At 35.9% G+C, this 19,610-nt stretch overlaps 1 protein-coding gene across 30 annotated transcripts in view; it reads left to right on the forward strand.

The window, feature by feature from the left end:
- The window catches only part of cep89 (centrosomal protein 89), a 109,070-nt gene that overhangs the window by 503 nt on the left and 88,957 nt on the right, over positions 1-19,610 (forward strand). For 9 of the 30 annotated variants that reach the window (XR_012382334.1, XM_009303314.5, XM_073906311.1 and 6 more), the window contains exons 2-10: positions 3-109; positions 282-434; positions 1,995-2,205; positions 2,481-2,556; positions 4,555-4,589; positions 5,399-5,456; positions 12,190-12,297; positions 14,161-14,349; positions 16,983-17,125. Coding sequence is in view for 29 of the 30 variants with exons in the window: in XM_009303314.5 (XP_009301589.1) it covers positions 3-109; positions 282-434; positions 1,995-2,205; positions 2,481-2,556; positions 4,555-4,589; positions 5,399-5,456; positions 12,190-12,297; positions 14,161-14,349; positions 16,983-17,125 (1,080 nt within the window). In the remaining variant the exon portion in view is untranslated. Of the gene's footprint in view, positions 1-2; positions 110-281; positions 435-1,960; positions 2,206-2,480; positions 2,557-4,554; positions 4,590-5,398; positions 5,457-12,189; positions 12,298-14,160; positions 14,350-16,982; positions 17,126-19,610 lie in introns of all 30 variants that reach the window. The other 21 variants (XM_073906319.1, XM_017356830.4, XM_073906316.1 and 18 more) reach the window with 8 other exon arrangements.

A 19,610-nucleotide genomic window follows, 5' to 3' on the forward strand; every position in this document is an offset into this window, starting at 1 on the left:
AGCGAAATATAGCTCATGGTTTGATCCCTGCTGCCACCATTGCCCCCAGACCTGCTGTTCCCCGCACCCCTCCTCCACGAAGCCCCAATCCCTCTCCAGAGAGACCCAGGTATACCCACCTACCATCTCCCAGCCCATACAAAACACTCTGGCTCTCACTATGTGTATATTGTGTTCTTGAGGGACAGTTGATAGACTCACCATTAACCCTGAATGCTTGTCAAAATTTCTTTACACCTTTTTAACTGTACATTTTGTAATCTCTCTGATGATTATCACAGGTCTGCTTTGGCAGCTGCCATATTGTCTTCGTCACTGACAGGTCGTACTGTTGCCATTCCTTCTCCACGCCAAAGATCTTATTCAGAGAGTGATTGTTCACGTGCAGACAGCCAAGCTGACTTTGAGCCCTATGCTACAGCACTTTACACCAGGTATAGTACTTGATTTCAGTGTCCTAAACCAGGAATATGTGAACCTTTTAGTCAGAAACACTCTGCCTAAAATAAAGTGATTTTATAATAATATTTAAATAATTGGACACAATATTATGGGTGTATAATGGTTGGTTCATTGTGTTACCTTATGAAATTGGTACTATTAACCAGCAATATGATATTTTTCAATACTTAAAAAAGAAATTGCAATATGGTTCTTATTTAATTAGATTCTGTGGAATAGTTCTTGATATTAAGATATTATGCGCCTAATTAAAAAAAAACAGTTACATTTTTATTACCTCATAACCATTGTGCACCAAAATATATAATAATATGCTAATAAATTTGAACTCTGTTACAAATACACATTCGCAAACAATTCACTTAAAAAATGCAATTAAAGGCGGCACAATGGCTCAGTGGCTTGCATTGTCGCCTCACAGCAAGAAGGTTGCTGGTTCAAGTCCTGGCTGACCAGTTGGCATTTCTGTGTGGAGTTAGCATCTTCTCCCCGTGTTCGCGTGGGTTATATGCGTTATATGGTTATATGCGTGGGTTATATATACACTGTCTGCATAAGTGCCTCATCACAATAAAACAACAGAGCAGCAATTGCATCCAATTCAAAACACATTTAAGAAAAGTGTATTATTTATTTCTCCTTCGTTACTTTTTTCACCTTTTGCTTATTTATTTTATTTCATTCATTCACCTTCCTTCAGCCTAGTCCCTTATTTGTCAGTAGTCGCCACAGTGAAATGAGCCACCAACTATTCCAGCACATGTTTTACACAGTGGATGCCCTTCTAGCTGCAACCCTCTCATTCACAGTTATACAATACGGCCAATTTTTTGTTATCCAATTCACCTATAGTGCATGTCTTTGGGCTGTGGGGGAAACCGGAGCACTCGGAGGAAACCCAAACGAACCCAGGAAGAACATGCAAGCTCTACACAGAAATGACAACAGAGCCAGCCGAGGCTCGAACCAGCGACCTTTTTGCTTAAGACATCGCTACCCACTGCACCACCACGCTGCCCATATCAGTATTTTACTTAAATAATTGATACTTTATAATATAAGTCATGTCATCAACATATTGATCCATTTCAATGTACTGTTGCACCCCTATAATACAGTTCGATAGTTAGGGTAAATGGTCATGTCATGTGACATGCAGATAAACATATATTTTGTTTGTTTGTGTTTTTTTATATATATATTTGTCGATATTAAGTGTCTTTAGGTAAATTGGTTTAATCATAAACTCCCTGCTGTTCTGTTATAAACTGTTATAAATAAAAGTACAACAGAATGACTTCTAATCAGGAAAAAAACAGCAAGTCTCATTGATTGTGAATGTATAGACATTATTGAATCAGCAGGAGGGCAAGTGGTTCACTTATAAATTTAATTGTTGGCTTGATTGCCTCTCAATGACAGGAAGTGTTGAAGATAGTGGATTAAACAGCATCAGCCTGTCATCAGCTGAAATATGTCCTCTTTATTTTTGATTCAGCCACTGCAGTGCTTCATTTGCTTTCTCACTTCAGGGACAGATGGCCAGGTTCAGTGACAGGAAGACCCCCTGTGCCTTCCCCAGGACGCACTGATGAGGATGATGATGAGGATGATGAAGGAAATGACATCGATGAGTTGGAGGGATTAGAGGGAGATGAAGATCATGTGTATCAGTCCCTTGAGAGACAGAGCAGAGCTGATGACATTAATGTTGTTTATGCTGTGCCATTAAAACACAAAAAGGTAGAGTTGTGTGTGTTTGGTCTGTATGTGCAGTGCTTTGTCCTGTTGTATGTTTGATGTATTTACCAGTATTCACCATGAGGTGGAGCTGATTCATTTAAATTCTGCTGTAAATCAAAACCTAGTCTGAGATCATAAAAAATATTAATTAAAATCTGATTCAGTAGTCTACTTATGGCGTTTGGGTTTAAACAAAGCTCTACACCTATTTTTTTATTGATTATAATATGTGATTAATATATATTGTTGATTAGCTTATTGAATCTCTTTATCAGAGCGAGATCGATTCAGATGTTGATGAAGAGACTGAAGACTCTGCATTTGATATTGTGTCCCCTCTACAGACTGAAGGTTTGGAATAATAATAATTTTACTACAATTTGAAATAAGTGTTTCCTACTATAATCTGAAATATTAATGTTAATATGTAATGTAAATATTAATATATAAATTCAATGCTGAATATTTATCAGTCTTTGTTATTGCATGATCCTTCAGAAATCATTTTTAAATGCTGACTTGTTGCTCCACTATCATTTCTAGAAAACAGTTGTGGTGCTTAAATGTGCCATAGAATACACAAATAAAATATTGTTTAATTTGTTCTCTGAAATCTAAATGAAAGCTTAGGTAAGCTTATGTAGTTTAGGTAAGTGCAAAGATTCTCCAGATGTAATTTTACAGGTCCATTTCCAAACCTAATAATTGGTTGACCTAATAAAATATGGATGGTTTTGACCATATTTGAAATGTCCCTATAAACTAATGAGCTCTGCTTACACACACACACACACACACACACACACACACACACACACACACACACACACACACACACACACACAGAGTTTGATGTGTTATGAACAAAATAAACATGCAACATAATTATACTTCAGCTGTAAAAAAAAAAATTGTATATCATAATTCTTTGTTAATTGAAAATATTTTTAACTGAAGTGGTAGATATAGGTAAAATTTAGATAGGTGGGGGAATGAGCTATCTCAGAGTTATCTAGTTTGTCTTGTTGTGTTGTGGATAAAATATAATGTAAATTACAATTATACTCCACCAAAGGGACAGACAGAGATGAATTTATTATGTAGAGTTATATCTTGTTTTAATGTATTTGAAAACACAGACAGGATTTAATATCAGCCTTAATATAGAACTTAATATAATAACCTCCTATTTGTAGTCTTTCACCCAGGAAAAATCACAGCAAGAGCTGAGTGATATTACACAATGCATAAATGATTATTAAAACCTATACTCAGTAGACTACATGTCTTTGTTGCCTCATTACAAACATATGTGTAATATACATGCTAAAGTAACAAAAGATACATTTAAACAGACCTTATGCCTCTTTAGGGGTTGCTGAATAAATGTATTATCTGTTTTAATGATGAGCTGTGATGAGATGCTCCATACCTGGTTGCACTACCTGAGAGTTCTAGAGAGTTCTATGAGAAAAAATGCTGTGCTGTGGCATACTACCCAGTGTTTTCAGTGTGCTGGCTTCACTCTCTCTCCAGCCAGAAAGGACAAGAAAACTAAAGCACCATAAAAACTTTTAAAATCTGTATAGTTTTAGTTATTGGTTTACTTTTAAAAAGTCTTAGAAAAATTACCTTATATTGTTTACTAAAATTATAATTATTACAAAGCAGTTTTGATTTAGTTTTTGGCCAAATGCATCCAGAATTTTATGTTGAGGCCCAGAATTGTCATCCCGGTGCATCCAAACCTCAAACCTTTATAAGTTTCTTGTTTCTCATGAACACAAATGTAGATTTTTTCAAGAATGTTGAAAACCGGAAGCTATTGACATCCATAGTAGGAAAAAAAACACTAAGGAAGTAAAAAAATTCAAATTTGGAACAAGTCTGGGAGGAATATACGATTACAAAATTAAAAAATGTCCCTTTAACAGGCCATTTATATAAAGTGAAAGAATAAGTAGTTGAATGAATGACTCAGTGACCTTCTCTTTACCCCCAGCATAGCCTTTGTTGACTTTTTTGTGTATTAAATATAATGTCCAAATTTCATATAATAATGATGGTAAATTATCTTTTATGTTAATTTCTCAGTCAAATTTAACATGTGATTCATTTGTGATTAATACAATTAAGCCGGTAATGTATAAATGCTGCTTTTTAAAATGTATAAAGTTTCTGATAGATGTTAGTATAAATACTATGCATGACAAACTGCTTCTCTTTCTGTTGAAAATATTAGCATTTTACATCCTATTCTCATACCAATTCTATTAACTTTGTGAGTCTCTAAAATGTTGGTTAATTTTGCAGCTTGATGGCTATAATTATTAACATTTTGTATTTCAGAAGAAACTGTTGTTCCGGAAGGAGCTGCTCAAACGGTAAGAGAATCTCTTCACATCAGCCCTAATGAGAAGCTGGACTCATTATTTTGATTAAGTTAAAACAGGGTTTAAAGCTAATTTTCTAACACTGCTGTGTGAATGTCAATTATTTTGAACCCTGGAGTGGTTCTACTCTGAACTAAAGGTTATTCTACCCCAGGGCTTAATAAATTATCCAAGGAAAGAGAGAAAGAAATGGCATTGGCATAAAGGGCTAGGTTAAAGACACCTTTAGAAAGTCCAAGACACTGGTCGTTATCAGTGAAGGAGTGTAAATGAAAATCAGACAGGATGAGAGAAAGAGAGTGGGAAGGTGTTTAAACTGGAAGGGGGAAGGAGAACATGAGAGAGTTTATTAATAATCTCAGCTATTTCTGACACAAGAGACCATCACAGCCATTCTGATTCACTATTCAGTAAGTGGCTCTCTGGTCTAACTGCTAATATATACACACACACACACACACACACACACACACACACACACACAAAAGCATACGCCCCAATTAGACTATATGAAGCTATTCTCGGTTAAAATGCAGATACGCATATTCACATGCACACTGACCATATCATTGCATCTTATAACTCCACATTGTCAAATCTGAAGGCTACTATTACCGCTTGGAGACCTTTACCATAGGATCTCATCTCTTAATGAGGAAAATTGCTCATTAGCGGAGATGAACCGCCTGTGCAGTTTTCACTATTAGATATACTTAGTAATTCAGTCTGTTTCTGTCAGTGGTCTTTGATATTCTGCAGCGAGAATCTTTTAATCTGTTAACTTCCCTTTGTCTCCATAGCAGCCATCATCATTGCCACAGCCAAGATCAGTCTCTCGGAGGAGCATGGCATCTCCAGGTACTTCCCCTCCATTACATCAGCCACATTTTGCAGCAAATCTTGTGTCACCTGTGCTGATTTTTTCCATGTAAAGCAAGTCTTTTTTTTAGGAATCCTCAAGACTTTGAAAAAAAAAACATCTTTTCTTTTTCAGTTTAATTTGGCAGATAGTAAATTAAGAACATTGCTAACATCTAATTGATGTCAAATCCATTTATGCACAGCTTTCAACATACTGGAGACAATTGAGGTAGTTCATTGGGTGATACATTTTGAGAGCCTCATTGAAATTTCTGAAAAAAAAAAGAATTTATTAAGTAGAATTTAATAGTATAGTACACTGTGTTGGCTACAGAATTGTTAGCTTTGAAACCCATTACTGTGAATTAAATAAAAAAATGAAAAAGGGGTCCTTAATCATGCAGTAGCCAGCATGATATTGGACCGCATTTCAATTTTTTGAATTGCAGTCAGTTTTCTCTGTATTATAGAGTTTATGATGCCCTAATGATATGCCAATATATGTTTAGAGTTTTAAACCCATATGATGTTTTAACCAAAGAAATCAGGACAATTTACCATGTGAAAAGAAGTGCGAATTTTACATATATACAAAACGAGAACAAACGTTGGCTCGTACTGTAGACATACAAAGGACAATGTAAAGGAACAACAACAAAAAAGTGCATCAAAGTGATTTTCTGCTCTTGAGATTATAGATTTGGATTGCTCTTGAGTTATAGATTTGTCAAATAAATCAAGAAATTAAGCCCAAATAGCCATACATTTTCTTATAGAGCAAGTCCTTAAAATTCTGAGTCTCTATCTGAATAACAGATATTATGTCGGAAATCCAGTTCTGGAATCAGGGGAGTAAAGGTGATTTCCAATTGTTCAGCATTAGTCTTTTAGCCACCACCTTGCCTCTTGCACTTAAAGACTCTTGCATTGTTTGAAGGAGAGAAGATGTATTTTGTAAGAAGCCAAAGATGGCAAGTTTGGCATCTAGTATAAAAGGTCTGCTATAAGCCATGGACTACCTGTCAAATATGTTTGTCCGGAATCTATTCAGTAAGGGACAGAGCCAAAACGCGTGCAACCGTGTCCTCTGCTCTCTTACATCTATCGCACATTGGTGAGACAGAAGGAAAGATTTTATGTAGGTTGGTTTTAGTGTGGTTTTAGTGTGGTGTAGACGATGTATGACCTTGAATTGAATCAGTTAGTGTCTGCTGATAACTGAGCATGACTGTATTAAAGTCAAACAATTGTCCCCTGTGTCTCCAGAGAGTTCGATTGGCAAATCTTTTTTCCAGGCAACTTAAAATCTCATAGAGGATACTGTAACACAACTTTCAATAAACACAATTTATTGTGGGTCGGTGGGATGGGGTGATATCATAAAACATATTTTTATGGACAGAGTTCGAAATTAGGAATTTTAGAATAAATTTAGACAAAATGCCTGATTTGCAAATTGCACCTATATTTTAACTTTGCATTTTATTAGTATAATGGAATTAGCAGCAATGTCTTGCGATCACGAGGTCTAGTGGCAGATTAGAGCAAACCAGCATTAGTCTAGCCTAGTGGAAGAGGATTGCAGGAAGGATGGATTTACCCTCTGAAATAGAGCATGAAACAGCAGGTCTGGCCAGTTGCTGCAAAGTGATCAATGGACAACTGCCAAGGTTTTTATGCACCAGTAGACAAAGGCTGTGTCACATTTAATAGCAACAGAGACTTCCAGTGAAGGAAGAACTTTGCTGGATGATGATGAGGATGACCTTGGCGGCTAAGATGTCAGAAAAGCAGACAAAATCTGGTCTGTGTTTATAATAAGAGACCGAAGGCAGAGACAGATCAAGGGGAATTAAAACTAGATCAGAAAGACCAAGGATGATACAGCTCCACTTGGAGTCACAGTAAGGGGTTTTCAGCTCCATATCCAATTTTGAAGCCTTGTGAGAGTTCAGCAAAATAGCTTCAGTAAGGATGTTTGACATGATGTAATTTAGCATGTACTGCAGTCTACCTTATAATTCCCACATTCAGACAGATCTGATTTGTGGATTTTAATATTGTACAGGAGAGAGTCTGTGGTTAGTGAAGAAATGAAATATTCTGTCATTTATAAGCCTACTCCTGCCATTAAAAACTTTTCTGCACAGAACTGAAAAAGATTGTAGAAGGCTTTGTAAATGCAGTTTCAAGTGGATCAGTGAGTGAGCTGGATCAGTTCTATTTATGAATGAATCAGTTCAAATTATTGGTTTGTGAACTTCATCATGCAAATTACTGGAAACCACTGTCATGACTGAATAGTTCATTTAGATTAGTCTACAGACTGATTATCAGAACTTCTCCAATGTAATTTATGCAGTTCACGGAAGGATAGAACACTGAACAAAGGATAACAGATGGATGGAGAATGATTTGTGTGTGATTAGGGCTACGTGATATGACAAAATCATATCACGATATATGTCATCTCATATCCCAATAAAGATATATATTGCAATATAGTAAATTTTCTGTAGATTTAATCAAATGATAGTTTATATATTTATATAGACCACATGTAAAGGACTGTTTTTTGTACATTTTCAAGTATCATATTTCTCACTTTATTTACAATGTTTGATTAAAATTAAATATTAATGAAATATACAACACTTTTCAAAAGCTAATGATAAAATTAAAATACCACTAAATAAAATGTGAAATGTAATTCTACTTTTAAAGGGCCATGAAACCGCCTCGTTTCAGCAGGGTGTTTTCACACCTCTACTTTGGAAAAAGTCAGAAAAGTGGGCGTGTCCAGCTCTGTTTAGGGGGGAGTGTCGGAGGAAGAAAAGTGGGATGGTGTGGGAGTGTCTATTTGGGCACGCGCGAGTTTCAGAGTCAAAATACACACACACACACACGGTAGAAAGTGATGGTGTTTACATGGACATCTGTAGTCGAATTATTTGCCAAATTATTAAATGGTAAACTTTAACTGCAGTTTGGCTCTTTCATTCAGGGAATTCATTCATGCCCCTCGCGACAAACGAGATATTTGATTCGAGGAACTGCTCTAAGCGTGTATTTTTCATGCAATGTTTGATACCGCATGGCGAATGAGAGAAAAAAACCCCTCAGCATTTCCCGGAAACTTAAATGCACACGGCAGGTAGTGTCAGAAAGCCGCGTGTGTTATTCCGGTCACTAAATGCGGTGAAAACCCTACACGAGGTTAAAGTTTGGTTGTAGTGCTAACATGTTTACACTCGGTGCAATGGTTAACTTAGTTCGATACGATCAAACTGAATAAACAAAGAGCACTGGTCGCTCACTTACCAAATCTGTAGAGACAGGACAATCACCAGCAACTAGAGCCGCGTCTTTATTAAGAGAAGACTACAAGCGAATCCGGATCTCAGCGTTTGCAGATGAGAACAGCTCTCAGGTAAACAATGTTCCTCCTTAGACACGCAAATTATTGTTGTTGAGCGTCGCGTACACGGTTAATCCACACGTGAGACTGAGCTCTCACAGAGAGAAAATGAAACGAAACTTAACTGCAGCAAACTATAAAAGCAACACTTCACGCTTGTTTTGCCAACACAACGTGGTGTGAGTGTCGTCTAAACACTCTGACAGTAATGAATATTAATGAAGTTGCACAATAGAGCGCGCTGATTGGTTTGAACCAAGCCTTACTCATGCATTAATGCATAACACTGTAAGACATAATAAGACATACTCTGGCACAGATGTCCAGTCTGCACGCTGGAATACAGGCTATTATGTCATGACCGTAACGCAGCTTCAAAAATTCGTTTCAAACCGGAAGTACGAATTTGCTTGAAATAACGCAAAAACAACCAATTTACACTTTTTAGAGAAATATAGGTGTCCTAATAGTGTTTTTAGCAGTGTGGGACACATATACAACTGTCAACAGCTCAAAAAATGTGTTTTGGTGTTTCGTGACCCTTTAAAATTGCAATTTTCTCATATGCTGTTTCTGTCCTCATCCCCATAATGAGTAATTTTGCACTCATTATAAATTTTGAAAACGTATTACCAAATATTGAGTAACTTCTCAAAAAAAAAAGATAGAGCCTAATATGAAATAATACGCTTTTTATTTTGCCCATACAAAATATAATGTCATATTGCATAGCCCCATGTGGGATGATAGTACAATGTGACGAAATTTGGTCATTTACTCAACAGATATGACTTTGATTGGATACAACAATCATCACTTCTTTCTATTCACAAAAATTGGTAAACAATATATGAACATGGTAGAATTTAAAAACTGCATTCATTACTTGATTTGTCAGTGGGTCGCTTGTATATCTTCTCATAGACGGATCCACTGATAGACGTGGCTTTCAAATGCCGTGTTTGTGTATCTGTGCACAAACTCAGTGAAGAGCATTAAGTGATGGTCATTAGAGCCAATCACAGTCATATCTGTTGAGCACTCGAGGACAATGGCTAATCAGTGGTTTAAGAACCTGCTCAACAGTGTTATTTTGCAATTTTCATCTGGTTTTGACATGAACTCGCATGTTTCTTGTAAACATTTCAGTTCGGATTTTGTTTTTTTGGTTGTGGAAGAAAGTGAACATGCGTTAAAAGTTAAAAGACTCTTGCTTACTGCTTACTGCATTTTGGTGTCATCCATTTGATATTGGATTGATGCAAACATGAACACATACTAGGTATAAACTCGGCCTCTTATTGCATCACATGTGGTTTATGTGGCTAGTGTTTTGGGGGGATGTCACAGCTCTTAGAGAGGTGTCAACAGAAAGAAGTTCTCTGTACCCCGAGGAAGTGATTGAAGCAGGTGAGAAGCAATAAAGGATTTACTGAAGCTGTCTGTGAATGGGTGAGAGGAAGGTGCGAGACCGTGGGTGTGAGATTCAAAAGTGATCAGCTCAGTGACTGATATGAGAGCAAGCTCGAGGGAGAAGCAACTGATGCAACATGAGCTTGGTTGCCAGCCATGTGTTTTTGGCTGACAAAAAGATGTGAAAAATTAATGGTGTAAAGGAGATGTTGAAGTAAACTGGGCTGGGATGTGTGACAACAAAAATGAATCTCAATAAAGCTTTTGAAGTTTTTCTTTAACAGTTAATAAACAAAAACGTGCTGAGTGGGTTTTAAAGCTGCGAACTGTAAATACTTTGTCTGTTCATTGACTCATAATTGACTCAAATGATTTGTTCATAGATTTGTTTGTGAAGGAAACACCTCAGTGCCAAATGTTCTACATTAGTTTTGATTAATTAATATATTTTGTGAGGCAGATAAAACGCACAGCATTGTGCCTGAAATGTAACTCACTCAATAGTAACGTCATGTTGGCTGAGCTGTTGTCTAAAATCAATTACATTTTCCATTGCGATCACATGCTGTTTGAAAAAATGGCACTCCTGCTTGCCTCTTATTTCTTAACTACATCTTGTCTTGTTTTTGGGGCTTTCATAACATGAATTATAGGGTCATTTTGACTGCATGCTAATTGGCTTCATTTATGCTGGCAATGCTTTTGGACTCTAAGGACGTGTGTTTGCTTGTTTATTTGCAAGTGAATGATGCACTCGATAATGTCAGCTTGCACATTGTTAAAATACCAATTAAGATAGTATCATAGGCAATAAATATCACACACCCCTAAACTGCACTGGAAGGTTTATGAACATAATAATAGAAGATGGAGACTGTTGGGTTCAGGAAATAGGCTTTGATTTTAGATTTCTTTTGAACTCATTAAAGACACATTGATTAGGCTTCTGTTCAGTGTATTTTTGTGATTATACAGTAGTTCTCTTTAGCTTGAAGGTGTAGGCCTAAAGGGAAGGGGTAGATACCCCTTTGAACAAAGACTTTTCAGCACCACACTTGAAACCAAAGGGTAAGAAAGTTTCCCAGAATACACTACCCATAACGGCAGTATAGCTGCACCCGGAAGTAAGGAGATCAACAAATTAGTATTTTTTTGCTATTATTACAAATTTTTACAACAAACAAGCACATTTTAATATATTCATAACCATGTTTATGTTTTACCGTCATGCTAAAAAAACTCGAAAATAAAACCTGCTATCTATGATCCATAATCTTAACTCCTGTATAGCAGTCCCACAACATTCTGACACTCGATGACACTTACATATCCTGTCAGTGATGTCTAGTGGCTGGGAATGCTCTTTTTACAGTGTCTGCTATAATGTTAATGTTGTTTTTGGTGTGTTTACATAGATGAATATGGTACCTGTGTAGATGCACAGCATAGTTATGATCTTATTGCCATATTATATTGTTATGAGAACATAATATATGCCTTCTGTGATTTCCTGAAGATAAATACCAAAAAATAAAGCAAGTAGAATAACTCCTGCAGTTGCGATCGTCTGATCTCATATGAAGCAAGAGATTGCGATGACTTATGATGACGTGTGCAGGTGCTGTAGTGCACACTCGATTTTAAGGGCCAAGGGAAGGAAAAGGGGTAGGGATACAAAAATAGAATTGGGATTGGGCCTTAAATTTAGCTATATGTTTATTTTGTTATATGGAAAGTGTGCTGCATGTATTTAACATCATTTACTTGCCCACTTACAGTAAATATAAATCTTTTTTTAATAATATTTTACAAGTACTTATTCATTCACCCAATCAATTTACCACTGGTTTGGTACTTCACTTGTCTTGTTTTCTGAATGTTTTTTGGTGTTCTTCTCAGAACTAGACGACTGGAGCTCTCCCAGATCACTGAAAACTTCAAAGAGGAAAAGCTCGCGGACGAACAAAGAGAGTCCAGTGAGAGTTAATGAGAGAGACAGAAGTTCAGGTAAGGGGGCTTCAGCTCTACATTTTTACAGTACTATCTGACTTCCCTAGCTCTTCAGTCTTTCCAATTCATATTTTTGATTAAGTCATTGTAGCACATGATCTGGCGTACCATATTGCATCTGTAATTAATGTTCAGTAAACAACTAAATGAATTATTTGGGTTTTTTTTGGCTTGGAACCCGACTCATTACCTCAAATTTGACATGATTTTCAGGACAGTTCTTGGCTTAAACTAGAGATTAAAAACAAGATCTCCTTAGTTATGCATGTTGTGTAATCACATTGAGTTTGTGTCTCTAATCAATTTTTCTGCTGCTTTAAAAAATAGAACCATACAGGGGTGCGTTTCCCAAACAACAACATAACTTGCGGCTGAACAATCATAGTAAGATGCATCATTTGGGAAAAAAAACGATGTAGTGACAAGTGTTTCCCAAAACCCGTTGTTTCTCTGTCGCAGATACATAATTTGAACCACATTAGTTATAAGGTAAAACGGCCATAATGATGCTCTGAATGGGGTGAAGTAACAACTTCTTTAGAGAAGAACCGCATTATGTTTTTGTTTAAATTATATTGTTTTACATGCACACACATTTAAAAAATAGCCATATTAGTGTTTTTAAAAACATGTTTTCATTTTCCATATTAATTGAAATATGTAAATGGCACATATAGGACCAATGTTTCCTTTACAAATATTATTGAGAACTTTACATTCTATTCTAAAACATAAAATCACTTACAGCTAACACATATTCTTATCTTGTATATAAGTCATATAAATAAACAAATAATGGTGCTATTTATTAAGAAATAAAATTTAATATTTATTAGAAAAAAAACATACTTTAATAATAATTTTAATGATGATGATGATAATAATTATTATTATTTAGTAGGATATTGTTTATTTTTGTCTACTTTTACAATTTGACACATGTAAACCACTACAAAACTGTTCTAACCAACAAGCCCATGTCATATACAGTACAGATACTTAATAAATAATCCACTATAAATTTAAACCATTAAAGTATATTGTTGTTTTGTTTTCACAAGCTTTGGAGAGATGACATAGATTCATTTTTTTTTTTAAATAATAGGCCATGAGCCACGACTGTGTTCCAAATGGCATCAATGTTTTCTAAGTGCATTGCGAAGGGAGTGCAATTGTAAACATGAAGATCACTAAACCAGCCAGGAACTATGTTTCTAACTACAGCTCCAGAGGTGTAGTTGCAAGCATAGTCATTTGTGACGCAGTTTGCAAATGTTCATTGGAACAATGAATTTGGGAAAAACCAAATCAACAAAGTATGTTTTTAATGACACAACTTGCAACCTTAGTTGGCAAACGATAGTTTTCAGAAACGCACCCCTGAGTGGTTAATCTGTACTAATGGAATAAGGCTGAAATAGCTAGACTAACAGAATAAATGTATTGATTAATCTTAATAGACGTATCAGACTTAATAATGTGTGTTAGGACTATACAGATGGTCATAAACATTTTGTAATGTTTTCACATAAAGAGAAATTAATATAGTTAATCTTTTAAAGAAGATTTGTGAATTAAGCAGTCATCTTCCATTCTCCTCTGTCACATTTTTATTTCTTCGTGTCCATCTTGTCAGTGCTTCTTTCTGTCTTGCCTTTCGTGTTTTTGCACTCGTTGATGGATTTGTTTTGCTGTGCTGCTACTGCTGTGAGAATAGTGTTGCCATGTCTTGTGTTCTGCTTTGTTTTTACATTTTCCTGTGTGTCTTTTTTCATATTCTTGTGTAATGATCCGGGATTTCTTGCTGTGGTGTCTGTCGTGTTTTGCCCTGCTCTGTGTGCTGTGTGCTGTGTGGTGCAGAGGACAGTGAAGTTTTGCGCAGTACGCTAGAGGTGCAGCACGCACTTGTAAAGGAGCTAAAGGAGCAGAATCAAATTCTCAGCCAGGAGAAAGAGACGCTGGAGAAGAGATGTTTACAGCAGAGTCAGCACATGAAGCATCTCCAGCAGGAGCTCTGCCACACTCACAGAGAGAGAGGAAACTCCACAGGTGCTACACATCCCACTGAGCTCACAGGGCCTATCCTGTGTTACCCAGATATTACAATTCTGTCATCATTACTTGCCCTCTTGCTGTTCCAAACCCATGTGACCTTTTTTCTTTAATGGATTTGGGTTTGAATATTATTTCATATCCATATAGTTTTTACTGAATTGAATTGAATTTATATTATCGAATAAATAATAATGATAATAATAATAATAATAATAATAATAATTTTTGTCATCCTGTCCTAATTTTAAACTTGCTGTTTGTATTACGGACTATTTTTTATTTTTCTGTACTTTAAGTACATCTGTATTTTCCTGCAGCTGCTAATTAGTTGTAAGTCTTTAACATTAACAGAAAACAGACTACTTTGACAAATGTTTTATTTAATTGTGATGCTTTTGTGTATTTTTTTGTTTCGAGTTTGAAAGCTCTAGTCAGAAAAATATACTTGAGATATTTTGGAATAGCACGAGGAGGAAAGAATTATGACTGAATTTTAATTTTTGGGTCAATTATTCCTTTAGGCCACCTACTGTGGCAAAAAATCTACATTACAAATGTAGATTCTCTCTCATTTTTAAAACAAGACTGCTTATTTTCAAGACTTTTGTAAGCATTGCTTCTCTTTATTAGGTACTACTTTATCATTTTTGATAGGACACAATATAAATAAACAGTATATCAAAGCAGTTACTAAAACATATGATGATAGATGACAGTTTTTGAGACAATTGTTCCATGCTTAAAATCACATACTATAAACCACATTGTCTCCTCGTTGAACTGTTCTCCCTGTTCATTGAACATGGTAACTCTTGACATGACTGAATGATGATATAATTGAATAGTTTTTGCTTGCAATAGTGTACAGATCTACCTAATAAAAGGGCAGCTCTGTGTTGTACATGGAAGTTTCTCCAACTACAGGCATTTATTTTTATATGAAGGTGACCTCTGTTTAGCATGGCTTCATTACTTATTTCAAGATTTTTTTTAATGCCTTCTATACTAAGATTTTATTTTACCCTTGTCCCAGATCCAGACACGTAATGTTAAAATATGAAAGCCCACCAGTTAGTGTTTAATATGGCATTCTGAAGAAGACCTTGTAATAATTGTAGCCAATTTACATTTGAAAGCATACCAAGAACACATCTTCAAGCAGGTCTCGGTATGCTTTTCTGGTCCACTTTTAGTGCACACTCGGTTACACGATCAGATGCATAATAAGGGTAAACAAATTCTAGTGTAAGTCAACCAAACTTTTTGAGGCAGGTGTGAAAGCACCCTTAAAAAGTTCAGAATAAGTCCAATAAATTCATCCATCCATAATATAAAGTGCCTCACACAGTCCTGTGGGGTGAATAATGTTCTTATCTAGTGAAAGATATCTATATCTTTAAAAACTTTATGAAGAGTTTTGTGTATTTTCCACTGTGGTACTCATTTTTATGAGATTTGTCACATATGCCAGCGAAATTAACTGTATTATTTATTGTATGTTATAAATAAATGCACTTTAATTGACTTACTTTGGACTGTTGAAGTGAAACTCCCGCCAGTTGCCATTGTAGAGCTTGAATGAGCAAGTAGCTTTTTAAAAATAACTCTGATTTCTGCTGAAAGAAGAAACTTGTATATTCCTAAAATACCTTCAGGGTGTATACATCACAGGCTAATATATATATATATATATATATATATATATATATATATATATATATATATATATATATATATATATATATATATATATATATATATATATATATATATAATTAATTATTAGCCCTCCTTTAATTTTTTTTTTTTTAATTTCCCAAATGATGTTGAACAGAGCAAGGAAATTTTCACAGTATGTCTGATAATATGTATTCTACTGGGGAAAGTCTTATTTGTTTTATTTCGCTAAAATAAAAGCAGTTTTTAATTTTTTAAAAACCATTTTAAAGTTAAAATTATTAGCCCCTTTAAGCTATATTTTTTCGATAGTCTACAGAACAAACCATTGTTATACAATAACTTGCCTAGTTAACCTAAATAACCTAGTTAAGCCTTTAAATATCACTTAAAGCTGTATAGAAGTGTTTTAAAAAAAATCTAGTAAAATAATATTTACTGCCATTAAGGCTAAGACAAAATAAATCAGTTATTACAAATGACTTATTAAAACTATTATGTTTAGAAATTTGTTGAAATTTTTTTTTCTCTCTGTTAAACAGAAATTGGGGGAAAAAACTGCTAATAATAAGGCTAATAATTCAGTGACTCTAATAATTCTGACACTGTTCAACTATCTGTCCTTCAGCTGTGGCGTCATTCTCATGACATCTAACAGTTTATTCCCCTGTAACATTTTTTCCAAAAAAAATAATCTTCCTGGTTACCAAGGAGACAGCAGTATGAATTGTGCTTGAGATGTGGTGAAAATGACACTTGTTCATAGCTGTTCATGTAGAAATTGACAGAATTCCTCTATGAAGCATGTTCTTTCAGACTACTCGAAGTGCCTCAAAGTTAGAGAAGCACATGTAATATGTGTACATGTCTGGGTGGGAGTTTTTTTGCTCATTTGCTTGTGGCTTTGCTTGAATCAGTTCTGGTTTAACTATTTGTCATTGTGTGTATAGGGGAAGGCTCTGAGTTATCGAGTCTGAGACAACAGGCACAGGAGCTGGTGGATGAGAATGATGGCTTGAAGATGACTGTCCACCGTCTTAACGTGGAGCTTAGCAGATACCAGGCCCGATTCCGTCCTCTCACCAAAGACGAGGTAAAATAATTTACTCTACACCAATTTTAGAGACAGGTCTTAATGAGGTATCAATGGTTGGTTCACACCAAATTATGAATTCTGTAATAAATAGGGCCTCGACACAATCAACCATATAAGTCCATATTTTCAAATTTTGAGTAATAAGATGTTTTTTTTCATATGTATTGGGTGGGAAATGTATGTATGTTTATTTTACTTGAAGATAGAAAACATAAGCTTTTCAATTTTCAGGGGATAACATTTTTTAGGGTCAGTATTAAAAATCTATTATTGTGTTTATACTTACTTAAATTGCTTAAGTTATTGTGATTTATACTTCTCAAATGTGGAAGAACGTTATATGTCCAGTTAGTGTGGAATAAAAGTAAAACTTTTTTTAATAACTTTAATTCATCATATCACTTTAAACCACTGAAGATCTGATTTCTTTCGCTTAGTTTTAATACAGTAACAGAAACTTCAGGTTAAAAGTTAAGCATTTCTTTCAAGTTTATTATTGTTATTATTATTATTATTAAAAAGAGAAAATACAGTATGAACAATGTACAATACATAGACCTTCTTACAGTACAGTACGATAGCTATCAATTATTAACAATAAGTAGTAAATAAAATAAATACAACAATAAAAGCAAAAAAATGCTGACATACATCATAGCTAAATATTGTCGTTTATTTAGAAAATTATACAGGTGTGCTGGCTTAAAACTGTTCTCTCACTCCGCCATCTCACAATATGCTTCTCAGCAAGAAGGTCGCGGGTTCGAGCCTCAGCTGGGTCAGTTTAGTGCTCCTCAGTGCGTTGAGAGAGAGAGAGAAACAGAGAGGGAGAGAGAGATCACATATACAGTTCTTCTACTAACCTCTTTCGGTGATTTTTTTTCCTGTTTCTTGTTCTTCTTTTCGATTCAAATATGGTTTCCCAGCATTCCGTAACACCTTCCTTACTCTATTCTTCCATTCGTTTACGTCAGCTTTCCTTTTTTTGCAGAGAATTTGCCTTTTACTGTCCGAAGCGGACATGACAGTAAGCAGATAACAATAATAATAATAATAATAATAATAATAATTTCTTACATTTATATAGCGCTTTTCTGGGTACTCAAAGTGCTTTACACACATTGGGGGCAATCTCCTCATCCACCACCAGTGCGCAGCATCCACCTGGATGACGCGTTGGCAGCCATTTTGCGCCAGACCACACACCAGCTGATTGGTGGAGAGGAGACAGAGTGATGAAGCCAATTCTGATATGGGGAGGGTAAGGAGGCCATGATGGACACAGGCCAGTGAGCAGAACTGGCCAGGATGCCTGGGTTAAACCCCTACTCTTTTTCGAAGGGATTTTTAACGACAACAGTGAGTCGGGACCTCAGTTTAACATCTCATCTGAAAGACAGCGCTCACTGAGCAGTATAGAGTCCCCATCACTATACTGTGGCATTAGGACCCGCACAGACCGCAGGTTGGGCGCCCTCTGCTGGCCTTACTAACAACACTTCTGGCAGCAACCTAGCTTTCCCATCTGGTCTCCCATCCAGGTACTGATCGGGCGCAGCCCTGCTTAGCTTCAGTGGGTGACCATGTGAGAGTTGCAGAGAGCTAGCTGCCAGCAGACAAGGCAGCTCCATTCTTCTTAGTGGACATAAGTGTTTTTTTCTGTGTGAAGCTATTTTAATGTTTAAAATGCAGAATCTTGGTCATGTAAAAATATCCCAAAACTGTTTCTCTATACAAAGTTCACACATACAGTTATTGTCACATGGTAATCTCATTTTTTATTTTTGTGGACTTATGCGGTTGTTGGTCACACGCACTGAAAATGTCTTTGGGAGAGATATTATTGCTCATATTTTATTCACATTTAAATATTGATAAACTGACAGAGTTTACAGCATTCAAAATTGGTCACGGAAGCTTATGCATGCTTTTTTGATGCTTTTTTGATGCGTGACAACCAATGAGGTTCATTCTTGCATGCCTCAATGCATTTTGAACTTCTGCAAGGTCCAGTGAGGTTTGTTTTCATATTTTAAGCGGGTATTGTTGAGCTTGCTTATATTCATTATTCAAAGTTTGTTTATGAATAAAAAAATTCTCAATGACATAATGGGCTGCACGGTGGCGCAGTGGGTAGCACATTTGCCTCACAGCAAGAAGGTTGCTGGTTTGAACTTCGGATGGGTCAGTTGGCGCTTCTGTGTGGAGTTTGCATGTTCTCCCTATGTTCGCATGGGTTTCCTCTGGGTGCTCCGGTTTCCCCCACAGTCCAAAGTATTGTGCTATAGGGGAATTGGGTGAGTACAATTGTCTGTGTGTGAATGAGTGCGTATGGGTGTTTTCCAGTTATGGATTGCAGCTGGAAGGGTATCCGCTTCGTAACACATATGCTGGATAAGTTGGCGGTTCATCCTGCTGTGGCAACCCCAGATTAATAAAGGGACTAAGCCGAAAAAAAAATTAATGGATGAATGAAAGATAT

This window comes from Danio rerio, chromosome 7 (genome assembly GCF_049306965.1).
Source record: "Danio rerio strain Tuebingen ecotype United States chromosome 7, GRCz12tu, whole genome shotgun sequence".
Taxonomy (NCBI): Eukaryota; Metazoa; Chordata; class Actinopteri; order Cypriniformes; family Danionidae; genus Danio; species Danio rerio.